The sequence below is a fragment of the Monodelphis domestica genome, chromosome 1 (assembly GCF_027887165.1).
Source record: "Monodelphis domestica isolate mMonDom1 chromosome 1, mMonDom1.pri, whole genome shotgun sequence".
NCBI classification, from domain to species: Eukaryota; Metazoa; Chordata; class Mammalia; order Didelphimorphia; family Didelphidae; genus Monodelphis; species Monodelphis domestica.
Genome location: NC_077227.1, coordinates 404,214,336 through 404,227,538, shown reverse-complemented (window position 1 = coordinate 404,227,538; position 13,203 = coordinate 404,214,336). Strand labels below are relative to the sequence as shown.

General features: G+C 39.1%; 1 protein-coding gene across 1 annotated transcript in view; it reads left to right on the top strand.

The window, feature by feature from the left end:
• PPP1R16B (protein phosphatase 1 regulatory subunit 16B) overlaps nucleotides 1–13,203 on the top strand; it is a 159,887-nt gene that overhangs the window by 30,833 nt on the left and 115,851 nt on the right. Inside the window, exon 2 of the mRNA XM_001381679.4 lies at nucleotides 3,374–3,742. Coding sequence (XP_001381716.3) covers nucleotides 3,439–3,742 — 304 coding nt within the window. The 5' untranslated portion in view covers nucleotides 3,374–3,438. The remainder of the gene's footprint in view (nucleotides 1–3,373; nucleotides 3,743–13,203) is intronic.

Here is a 13,203-nt window from a genome sequence, read left to right as displayed (position 1 = left end):
GTTGCCCATGTTCATCCTCCCACTCTAAAATTACCCTCAGTATATTTTGTGATTAACTAAGATGTTTGTGTTATTCTCCCCTAATAGAATGTAAGCTTATTGAGGGCAGGCAGTTTTTTGTTTTCATCCTTGTGTCTCTAATAAATGGTTGTTGAATGAATGAATGAATAAATGAATGAGAAGTCATCTCTGTCTAGCCAGAGCTTCTCAGACCTGTGTGTGTGTGTGTTTCTGAGAGGACCCACAGAATGAGGCCACAGAAGAGACTGGAGCTGCTGCTAATACATGCTTTCACATGTCCTTGTCTCCACATACTATGTTACTTCTGACAGATATTGGGCCTGTCACCAAGGAGGAGAAGTACCGACTTCATGACAGTAGAGAAGAACAAGAAAGAGAGAGATGAAAATCAGGGCTTCTAAACCACAGATTTCCAGATCTGACTTTGGTGCCTTATCACTGGGGGAAATAACATCTTGAGCTTTACTCTGACTGCTCCTTAATTAGACCAATGGGGTTTTCACACGGGGGCGGAAAAATGTGTCTGCATTTTTTTTTCCTTTTTGGGTATTTGGCAGAAAGTAGGCCACCTGACAAGGGACAGAGCTTACCACCCAAGCCTGGGAGCTCAAGACACACTAATGAGGCTCAGCAAAGTCAGAGAAAAGACAAACCAACATCCCCTTTTGCTTTCTCATAAGAAGTTGTGTCTTCCATCATCTTTGGGAGTATGTCTTAACCTCCCTTAAGTCCCTTTAGGAATCTGATTTCCTAGGCCAAGAGAGCGACACTTTCTAGCCGAGGGCAGGAAGTCAGATTTATACAATAAAATTCCCTGGGAGTTTTTTCTTTGCTTTGGCTTTTCTTTGTGGCTGGACACTCTGAGGCCTGTGGCCCTGGGTAGACACTCAAGGGCCCAGGTTCTCCTTCTTGCTCTACCTCTTTATGAGTTCAGGCAAGTCTCTGGGACCAAAGATCATGGGAAGTGGGAACTGGAAGATACCTTAGAACACCAGATTCAACCTCCATGTTTTCTAGATGAGGAAAGCGAGGTCAAGAGAGGTGAATTCACTAACTGAACTACTAGTAGATTCAGAATTGAAATCAGTTTTCAAACTTCAAGTTTAGAGAGGGGAATTTAGGGAGATTTTGTTTTGATTTCCTCATCTGTCACATGATCATAATAATACCCACACTGCTTTCCTCACACATCTGTTTTGTGACTCTTGGGACATTTTGGAAAATATGAGGTCCTACAGGGCACAAAAGATTTCTCCTTTGTTTCCTATATACTTTTCTACCTATGCCTAACATTGATAATAATATGTTTGGTTGAAATTTATATTTAAGATTTAAAGTTATATTTGTGTTTTCAATTATATTTAAGGTTTGCAAAGTACTTTATGTATATGAGGAGTATGTTTGTGGCCTGTAACACTCCCAAGTGAAGCCTGAACCAGATTAAAATGTAATTGGGAAATATTTAACAAAATAATTAAAATTACAATAAAACACAGATGATGTTAATATGTGATTTTCCATATTGTATTATATTCACCTATAAGTCTCCTTATATATCATTTAGTGGCACGACTTCTGTTCGAGTTTGATGTCACTGTAGACATTGCCTTATTTGAACTTCACAACATACCTGAGGCTTAATAAACTACAATGACACCCATCATTATCCCCATTTGACAAATGAGAAATCTGAGACCCAGAGGGGTTAAATGACTTGCCTGGTGTCCTGAAGGTGATAACTGAACCCATTGTTTCCTGAGTCCAGAATGTTATACCACACAAATACATGCATAGAATACCAGAGTGAAATGGGACAATAAAGTTCATATAATACAACTTCTCTTCATTTCCATTCTACAGCATCTTTGATAGCATCTTCCTGAATTCTTTCCAATTTTAAGAGAACCCACTCATTTTCATTGAAAGGCAGCATTGTGTAATAATGGATAGAGCACTGGGCTTGAAGTTAGGAAGACTTGGGTTCCAGTTCCACCTCAGATACTTACTAATTGATGACCTTAGAAAGTCACTTTATTTGTGTGGACCTCAAGTTTCCTTATCTATAAAATGAGGGAGTATGACTTGATGTTCTCCAAGGTCCCTATTTGCTCTAAGTATATAATCCTATAATTAATTATTCCATTGTTGGACAGCTCCAGATGTTAGAAAGTTCTTCATTATAACAAGGTGACCCTTATCTTGTCCACATTCTTTCTTCCTTTTTTCTTTATTTTTTTTAAAATCTTACTTTCTATCTTTGAATCAATACTATGTATTGGTTCGAAGGCAGAAGAGTGGTAAGGGATAGGTATTGACTTGTCCAGGGTCACACAACTAGGAAGTATTTGAGGTCAGGTTTGAACCCAGGACCTCTCCTCTCTAGCCCTGGATCTTAATCCACGGAACCCCCTAGCTGCTTTCCATCCCCATTATTTCTAGTTCTGCCCTTAGGAGTCAGTAAGAGATGAAATATAATTACTCTTCTTCATACAGATCCTTCTCATATTGTAGTCTGTAATCATGCCCACCCTTACTCTTCTCTTCTCCAAGGTAAATATTCCCAGTTCCTTCAAGTTCCTTATGCTATAGTTTCCAGACTTCTCTGTTCCTGGTTATCTTTCTCTGTATTGACTTTAGTTTGTTTTTGTTTCATTTGAAGTAAGATGTCTGTTTATGGCATTATCCATAGAAAACTGTGACTTCCAATAATCTGGACACTGTTTATCTCAGTACAGCCTGAGATGGAGTTAACTTTTTCTTTTAGAAACCACATTATGTGGTTGGCTTTTTTCCAAGACATCATTCAGTTCAACGGTTGCCACAGCATTGACTAGGGGAAGATACGGGGTTTACCTAAAATGAGGTCTTTGCCCTCATGGAGTGGAGGAATAAGTTATATTTACAGATAATTTGGATATAGAGCTTATGCTTTGGAGAAGGAGTAGGGCAAAATAGAAGGAGCACTTTGACTGGAAATCAAGAATGCTGGAGTTTTCATGAGACTGGAAAGTGAGAAGAAAGGATATACCTTAGGGACAGAGGAGCTGAGTTCAAATCTTAGCTCTGATGCTTGCTGGGTGATTTTAAGGCTCCCTGATTATTAGTTCCATCATCTGTAAAATGTGATAAGAATATTGTACTACCTACCTCACGAGGTTTCCATGAGTAAAGAGCTTTATTAACTTTAAAATGCTATTGAAATATGAATTGTTTTTATCATTACAGAGATTAAAGAAAACAGTTCTATGTGAGTTCCAAGTGGAAAGATCATTACCATTGGGAGGGATTGGGGGATTACTGGTTGTTTTTGCTCTGATAATCCATGTCCATTTCTTCCTTTTCACCTCTGCAGGCTCCCACCATGTTACAGAGGACCAGCAGGAGGATCCTTTCTCCCCAAGCTCGTGGGATACCACCATGTTAGCCCTGCAGAGCCCAGGGGCCACAGAGCTCTGTTCGGTAGGGGGAGACATGATGGCTAATCACGTAGACCTCTTGACTGAGCTTCAACTGCTGGAGAAGGTACCCACCTTGGAGAGGCTGAGGGCAGCCCAGAAACGCCGAGCCCAGCAGCTGAAGAAATGGGCCCAGTATGAGAAAGAGCTGCAGCATCGCAAACGGAAACACGAGAAGAAGAGGAGTGCTACCAGTCGTAAGAAAGTGTCCTTCGAGGCCAGTGTGGCATTACTTGAAGCTTCTTTAAGGAATGATGCTGAGGAAGGTAAGGGCATGGCTGTTGCCAGGCCTTCCTTTGGGGAGGAAGTGGGAGAGCTTGGGTCTTTCTGTTTGCCTCTGTGATCCATAGGGAATGAATGAGGAGAGAAGGATCTCAGGTCCCCATTCCTTAAGTCAGCCCTTCCCGTCTAGGGAGCCATCTTGGATGGGAGACATCATCAAGCTGCCATTTGGGCTAAGACAGAAGCTCTGTTCAGCCTCCTTGGAGTCATCTTCACAGATCCTAATAGAAGAGGCAGTGTGGCAGAGTGGTAAAAATGGTGATTGGAGTTGAGTTCTGGCCAGCTTCTAGGCCCCTAGACAAGTCATTTTAACTCTTTAAATATCAATTTCCTCATCTGGGAAATTAAGAAACAATAATCCATTCAATCCTTGCTTTGAAGTTATAGAGGCGGAAACATTTTTGTCAGTCTTAAAGCAATATAGAATATGAGTAGAAATTACTGTTTGATTATCCTTGTAGTCTGTTCTCTTCCCTTGGTTGTTGTGATTGCTTTTCTGAACTGTCCTGAGCTCCATCCCATGTCTATGGGAATGGTTTCCAAAAAACATATATATGTACACATGTATATGTACACACGTATGTGTATACATATATGTATATATGTGTGGGTGTATGTATATGTATATGCAATAGATGGATGCAATTTATTCTATTTTTTTCACTTAAACATTTATTTTCTCTCCCTCCCATTTCTCCTCTCCGACTGAGAAAAAGAGAAACAAAATCCTTGTAAGGAATATACATAATCCAGCTAAACAAAATTCATGCATTGGCCATGTCCAAAAATGTACATCTCCTTTGGTATCTTGAGACCATCACCTCTCTATCAGGAAGTAGGTAGCATACTCCAGCACTGGTCCCATGGAAATTATGGCTGAGTGTTGCACTAATTGGAGTTCTTAAGTTTTTCAAAGTCAGCCTCAGGTATTTCTGATGCAGACATGTAAAAACATATAATAAAAGCTGTTGGCTCTTATCCTAGTTGTGCTACCTTTTATGTCACAAGCTCCCTTTGAGCCTCAGGTTCCTCATCTGTAAAAAGGAGATAACATTTATTCTATTTACCCCCCAGATTAACTTAATTATTGTGAAGAAATAATTTATAAATCTTAAAGCCCTGAAAACATATTTCATGCTGTAATTATTTTGTTCTATGATTACTATTAAAAGCAATAAGTTCATTTGTGAATGGAAACTCATGTTTATAGAATAGTAGCTCTCATTCCCCACTTATTACTTTATATTTACTTATCTTTGTACATGTTTCCTCCTTCATTAAGATGTAAACTCCTTGAAGACAGGTACTGTTTCTTTTGTGTCTTTGTAATTCCAAGTCTGGCACATGGCAGATTCTTACTAAAGGCTTATAGAAAGAATAAATCAATGAATGAACTGATTTTTAAAATATGTTATTATTAGAAGTACACATTTGATTAAGGATAGCCAACTTTCCAACTCATTTCATGTACAGCTTGGTCGCTGTCTGTAGAGATCTAATGAAATGAACACATGCTGGAGTCACCTCAGTTGGAGAGAGCACCAGGAGGCTTACTTGTGCTCCAGGATTGAGCATTAGCTCAACAAACTCACCATTTAGGCATGTCCTGCCCCTTCTTTTGGGGATTTGCATAGTCATTTTTCCTGCTGAGAAGCCATTGCCCTTTCTTTATTTGTAAACCATCTTTAGGACTCACAAGATTCTGTTTTTAAAATTTTTTGTTGTTGCTGGGAGTTTTTAGCTTTTTCTTCTGTTTTTTTTTCCACATTCCTTTCAATGTCCCATTTCAGTTTTATGCATTGTGGACTTCTGACTGAGATGCTTCCCAGCAGACAGCTCATTCCCTCTCTAACTTTTGAAGAAGAATAATAGTCACAACAATTGGTATTTGCATCATTCTTTAATGTTCACAAAAATTTTTCCTCATGACAACCCTATACAGTAGATAATGTGGTGGCATTCATCCACATTTTATAGATGAGGTATCTGAGGCTGGCTCAGAATGGTTAATTGACTCATCTAGGCTTCCAGAGCTAGTAAGTTTTAGAACTTGGAACTGACTCAAAATCTCTCCTTACTCTAACCCAGTACTCTTTCCATTCACTAGTGTTAATGTTAAAATTAGGGTTGAGACTGACTATATTTTTAGTTGGTTGCCAGGGATTTAAATTCTAAATCCCAATGAAATACTCAAGTCAAAATGGAATTTTATGATAGTTTATTTACAATAGAAGGAAGAAATTAAGAATGAGAGAGAGAGAGAGAGAGAGAGAGAGAGAGAGAAAGAAAGAAGGGAAAATGTCTAAAAGAAAAGCAGTCTGAGGTCTCACACTGAGCTCCTCCAGGGTCGAGTTCCATGGCCAAGTCCGCAAAAAAAAGTCCCTCTCACAGGAAGTGACATGAAGTATAAAGGCAGCTCTTTACATCACTTCCTGTGTCTCATATGTACCAATGGTGGCTTAAACTTGGCTTAGGACAGCCCAGGAGGTCAGTCAGTTGTTTCTTATTTGTCATGGGTCATAGACCTTCCTCCCCCACACTTAATCCTTAAGTGGTGGTGTATACATTCCTGTTTTCTAGAATTCTAAAGACTAAGCAGGGTGGAGTAAAACTAAAATTCACAATCCCCCCTGATGATGATTGGGGGATTAGTCTCCCCAATTGATCACTAAACTTAATCATCTTGTACCTCTAAAATCTTCTAACTACAGATGCATACAAAATTTCACCTTCTAAGAGGAAATGACAATAGTTAGAGATAAGAGGGAAATAGAACAGAGAGAGAGACAGCAAAACCAACGTTTTGCTGGACACATTGACAAAAACCAAGTAGGGGGCAGTCCCCTTTTGGCATAAGAGTGTACATTCAAAATAAATGTTCAATCAACCTTCAGTTCAATCAACCACACCCCCAAGTTCATTCTGGATCTTCCTGATGTTGTGTAGGTTTTTCAGGCATCTTTCTGCAAACAGTTCATTTTCTGGATTTTAGGAGATAGCAAGCATTTTTCCTTGAAGATCTTTCTCAAACAAAATTTGAAATCTTGGATTTTATGAAAATGTAATCCCCCCTGAAGTGAGTGTTGAGAAACACTCAGTTCAGCTCAGGATGCAAGGTTGAGTCATGGGGTGTGTGAGTGAATTATCAAAAGAAAAACAAAAACAAAAACATAAAAGAAAAAATGGAAGAAAAATTAAACTTTTTTGGAGAAAGAAAAAGTCAAAATCAGAATCAAAATATAAAAAATCTACATATACAAAATTTTGAGTAAACAAGAATAAATTCATAATAGGCCCTTGTATTATGTTTTAATAAATTTCTAAATTTCTAGGCCCTTGTATTAGGGTCCAATTAAAGTAATTTCTATCCCACAAGTCTGTAGGACAGAATGCAGTAATATTTCACTTACCCATTTGCAGCCAAGACTATAGGAAGTTGCCATGCTATAAGAGAGAAAAAAGGACCAGATTTTTGTGTGTGTGTGATGGGGAAATGTCATTCCCTGGTTTGGTTTTACCTTCATTCTCAAGAGACAGGATGATAGCCAAACTTTGGTATTTGTCTGTGAGTATTTCACAAAGAGTGTGGATACAAGGGACTCCTACGTCTTAACATATGTCAAGTGTCACAACCTCAAGTCTCATACTAGGTTCAAGTCCTCTTGTATTGGCTTAGAAGTTCATCAATCCTATATGGATTGGTTTGGTCCTTGTTGATCTTGTGCTCCTTGGCACTGTATAGTGACTCTTTTGTTCCCTTCTCCGGGAATCAGACACAATCATTTAATCACAGTCCCATAACATTTATCAATAACTGTCAGGTTTCTATAATCTAAAGCTTTTTTGGGTATGCATTAATATTATAGCAAGTATATATATTTTAAGTTATGTTACTGTAGAATAAAAAAATTAATATTGATTGCATATACCTTAAGTACAATAAATGAGAAAAGAGGAAAAAATCAAATATTCTAATCAAAATAAAAGAAGAGCAATAATAAAAGTAAGAAAAAATTCAGGAATTCAATGTGTTCCCAAAAAACAGCATCCACTTGTCAATGGATCATTATCTCCAATACATGTGATAGGATACAGTCAATCAGTTTCAATAGAAAATGCTCTCTTGCATGATGCAGCAAGTATAGTGGTAAGTTAAGTTAAGCACAGGGATTTTAAATGGCTAATCAGCCATGGGCATGTGGTTTTTATTTTGTATCCTTTGTATTCCTTGATTTCTAATGATCCTTAATAAATCTTATAAAATATAATATTTTTATTATTAGAGATATACATTTAATTTTTATACTATCCAATGTTCAGTTTGAGAACTGCTAAGGTTCCTTGGTGACATTCTTCTGTCTCATGGCCTTACAGCATGACTCCCTTGCCACCCTCACCAGGGGTGATGCAATATTTATTTAATCAGTTGAGATTACAACTGTGAAAGTCCTTTGAGAAGTCATTTTCATGGCATTGCCCAAATGTATGGTGGAGTAATTAAATGAGCCCTTTAAGACCTAGAAAAGAAAAAAAAACTGCATATATGAACAAAATCCTAGTCAGGGCTCCTAGGATCTGGGGGTGCAGATATGATATTAGGGGAGCTGAGATGTAGATATGACAGTAAGGGAACCAAGAAGTGATGAGGAAGACTCATAAGCTATATTCATCTGTTCCAAGCCCTTGGTTTCCCATTTGGGGTGCATGGGGCTCTGTGCTCACTGACTGGCTGATATATTTAGGTTGTAGCCTGGAGGCGGCAGCCTATGGGGCCTGGTTGGGGGGGGCAGGGTGAGAGTGATGCCAATTTGGGCCATGTGGGTGGTTTTTGAATAGCTCTTCCTCTTTGGGCTCTGCCTTGGTCCCAGGCAGGATCAAATCAGCAGATCCATGGGTCAGTGTGTTCCCTTGCTCAAGCCATGTTGTTCAAGAGATTAGGGAAATGGCTACACCTCTATGCTCAAGGTGCTTTAGTTAAACACTCCTCCCATCCCCCATCTATCTGTTAAGAGAAAGTGGTTTATTTTTCCACTAAGTCCTCCACCTGCCTCTTTCCTGAATACGTCCAGCTGTACTGATGCTATGAGGCAGGGGGAGAGAGACAACTGCCTGCCCTGCTGGCATCCCTGAGTTGCCTGCATGGTGAGAAGCCTTAGGATGCCCAGAAGGAAGCAAAGAAGACAACTTCCTGATGTGAAAGCCCTCCTGGGACCTTCCCACCAGCCAGGGGCCCAGCACAGATAGCTGCTGTGAGTTTTGTTGTCAGCAGGGCTGGCTCTGGCCCCTCCTCAGAAGAGAAGGGGACAGGATCCTGGGTCTCTGGGTATCCCCTTCAGTCTCTGGGCTTGTCCCAGGACTCTTAACATTTGTAATGTGATGATTGGTTGAATCATTCTCAGGCCCCAACTAGTGAAGTTTCTTAAGGATAAGAATTGTTTCACTGTTGGATGGTTCTACCTTCGACCTCACTATCACTGTAACTGTTCCTTCCCTCTTTATGTTTTTAAACTATGAAAATCTCTTCTCATAATAATTTCCTGTTCTTCCATCTCTTCCTTTTGTCTTAATTCTTTTAAAGCTGTTCTTTGCGCTCACTGAGACTTCCCGTCTTTTCATCCTTATCTTTTCTCCCAAATTGAGCCTATTTTAAAAAATTAACTATCCCTTCCACAATTCTCTTGTCTTTGGTTGCACAGTGGATAGAGCACTGGACTTAGAGTCAAAAAGACCTGAGTTCAGGTCTGCTCTCAGATACTATTGGCTCTATGACCCTGCACAAGTCATTTAACCTTTGCCTCTTCAACAGCAAAATGAGGATGACAATATCACTTACCTCACAGGGTTGTTGTGCGAATCAAACGAAATGATGTTTACTTAGAACAGTGCCTGTCATGTAGTACATGCTTAATAAATGCTTTTTGACAAATGGATGTGATATTTCTCCCTGGTGTCTCTTTAGCATCAGGATTCCTTCCATTTTCTAGAAAGAAAAATGTTGACTTGAGCTCCTGTTTATATGGTTCCTATGTCTCTACATTGTCTCAGTGAATCATCTTAACAGTCCTGGCCAGTAGGGGAATTGGACTTGGCATGGACAAGTGGGTGGGCTGCCGGATCTTTTCTCCTAAAAAGCTCCATGAACAAAAAAGCTTGACAATAAATCAATAGACAACGATCATTTATCAATTGCCTATTGTAATCAGACCTTATGCTAGATCCTGGAAATTTAAAGGCAAAAATAAAATAGATGTGACACAATGGAGCTTACATTCTCTCTAAGGGACAACCTGTGGTCAGATGTAAAAGTATCAGGACCTTTTTATAATCTAAAGTGCTTCCCCTAAAACAGAGTTTTCTGGATAATCCTGTGTTTTTGATTTATGCATTTAAAAACATTCATCTGAGATTGGCTTTACCCAACTGTCAGAGGGCTTCATGACACAAAGAAGGTTATCTCCTGCCCTAAAGGATATGTAGGATTCTAGGATTTAGAGATATCTTGGACCTTAGAAATCCTACAGTTTAACTTCCTCCTATTTTCAGAGGAGAAAATAAGACCCAAGAGATTAAGCAATTTGCCTAAGGTCTCTCAAGTTGAAAAGAACAGACTTGGGATTTGAACCCAAGCCTTCTGATTTTAGATCAGATGCTCTACTCCCTCTACAATATAGTCTCAGTCTGTTAATGAGTCTAAGACTGTATGCGTGTGTGCACACATATGTGCCTGCCCTCTTGTGCTAGAATCTAGGATTGGAACAAGATGTGCCCTCTCTGGTCTAGGAGCAGGACAAGGTGTCTGAATGCCCCAGGAACCAGCAGGACCATGGCAGCATTGGTCTTTGCAGCCCAAAGGGCAGAGGGGGATGGGGAGGTGAATTTGTTTTAGGGACCTGACACATTCCAAAGAGCCTTCAATTGCTTAATTAAGAACATTTGTAAATAATTTCTAATCTCTGGGGTAGGAGCTGAGTATCTGAACCAAGTCTTGGGAGAGAAAGAAAATTATTTGGCTTTAGATCTGGCAATAGATTCAGGCTCAGGGATGCCTGGGCATTTGTGCTCAGGGGACTAGGTAATCTCATGGGCAATGACCTTTAGCCAGGGAAGGCCTGGCAAGCTTGGATTAGAGAATCCCTAAGAACTAGAATGTTGGGGACTTGGCACTCAGGAAGAGCAGAGCCAAATGAGCTAAAAGATGGAGGGGCACTTGAAACCTTCTCTCTCATCCCTTTTCCTCAAGAACACTGAGAAACCTCCAGGAGTTGAGGCACTTTATCTGAAAAAGAAAGAAGAAAAAAAAACCAGTAGTGTAAAACTAATAAATACATTAATGGAATCTACTCGTATGGGCAATATTCCATATCCGTTGCTTCTTCCATCTACAAAGATGGGAGAGAGATGCATTTTTCTCATCTTTTCTTTGGAATCAAGCTTGGTCATTGCTCTTACTCAGCATTTGGTTTAAGTTTTTTGTTATGTTGTATTACACTGTGTATACTTTTTCCCTAGTTTTGTTTATGTCCCAGGCCTTTGAGCATGTCCAGTTTGTCTAACATGGAGCCTGTTGAATCTCCTGCCCTTACTTTAGTCTGCATCACATGTTCATGTCTTTCTATGCTTCTCTGAATTCTTTTTGCTTTCACTGTTTCTTAAGGTGTGGTAATATTCTATTATATTCACATATCATAATTTGTTAGCATTCCTAATCAGTGCCTTTCTCCCATTTTTCAAAATGAGGAAAAATAAGGTCTAGAAAGATGAGATAATTTGTCACTGGTCACACTGCTGATAAAAGTTAGAGGATTGTGACTTGAACCATGACCTTCTGATTCTAGAGCTAGATAAAATTCTGTCCACTATGTCACACCTGAGATATTATTTCTCCCTAGAACTGAGGTGACATCCCTATAATCAGTTTTACTCCCCACAGTCAGAATCCATTCCTCTTTTAGGCTTCCCTAACAAATACGTGAAAATTAGCATGAACAGTTTTTTAGGGGGCATCACTAGATTTTGTTGTGAGCAAAGTGCTCAGTAATCCACAAAATGTTATAGAAATAGGAGTTGATATGACAGAGAAAGATACAGACTGGCTATTTTATGTAAAAGGAAACAATTACTGCCCTCAGACACTTCCTAGCTATGTGACCCTGGGTAATTCACTTAACCCCAATCAACTAACCCTTACAGCTCTTCTACCTTGGAATCAATAAGTAGTATTGATTCTAGGATGGAAGGTAAGGGTTTAAAAAGATATTTAAAAAAAAAAGGAAATGACTAATAGAGAATAGCAGAGAGGCCCAGTAGGCTCTACCAAGGATTATGAGTTACCAATTAGTTGTTTTGTGACTTCATGCAAATCTGTTAATTTCTCTGAATCTCCCATTTCTTCATTTGGAAAATGGAAAGCACCCTGATTCACTTCATGGGCGATAGTTAAGGATAAAGAGAAAGATGTGAATGTCAAACAAAGCTAAGACCCATTAACCAGTGGGAGTTGAAAAAGACACAGATGAGTGAACAAACTGGTTATTGGTCAAACACTGGTTTTAGGTTAAAAAAAAAAACAACCCTTTTTGCTTTACATTGATCTTCCCAAATTCTTTGGAATATCAGATGGGCTCCTATCTCTGCCACTGGGCGATCATGGGCAAATCATCTTACCTGAGTTTCAGATTTCTAATTTCTAAAATGGGCATAATAATGTGTATCTCACCAGGATAGTATAAGGTTCAAATAAGATAATGTTTATAAGGCACTTTGTAAACTTTAAGAAACTTAACATGAATAGTAATTGGAGAATTATGTGGGAAATAAGGATTTGCAACTAAGGTGGGATGACCCTGTCTCTTTGGATCCCATCTGGAGATGCTGCAAAGTTGTCTGAAGGGTTTTTAAAAAACCAGAAACAAGTATATTCCAATGGAGTTGGAAAAAAAAATCAAAGAATATCTTTAAAGAAGAAAGAAAAATCAGATCTTCCAAATTACCAACCAATTACTCTTCCTTTGAAAATTCACAAGAGTCACCAAGGAATAGGACTTTGAACTAAAAACTGGCAAGGAATGAGACTGCTCAGGGCATCCTGTTCTTTTTCTTTTTTTTTCATTTCATTTTCTTTTTAAAGTTTAATTAGTACCTTTTGTTTTTACACCTCAGTTATTTCCACTTTCCGTCCCTTACTCCCATCAAGATCCTTTCTTCATAATGAAGGAAAGTACTTCTAAACAGAGTCCAACAACTGCATCTGACAGAATGTGCTGGTATAGTTCCTTCTTCTCTACTGAAAGAGTTTTAGACCTAGATGGGGCCTCAGCTAGTTCAACCCTCTCCCCCATTTCACATAAGAACAAACTGAGACTCACTTATTGAAGGGACTTGCCCAAGGCCACTATGGTAAAGGCCAGAGTCAAGATTTGAACCCAGACCCTCTGACTCCCAAACC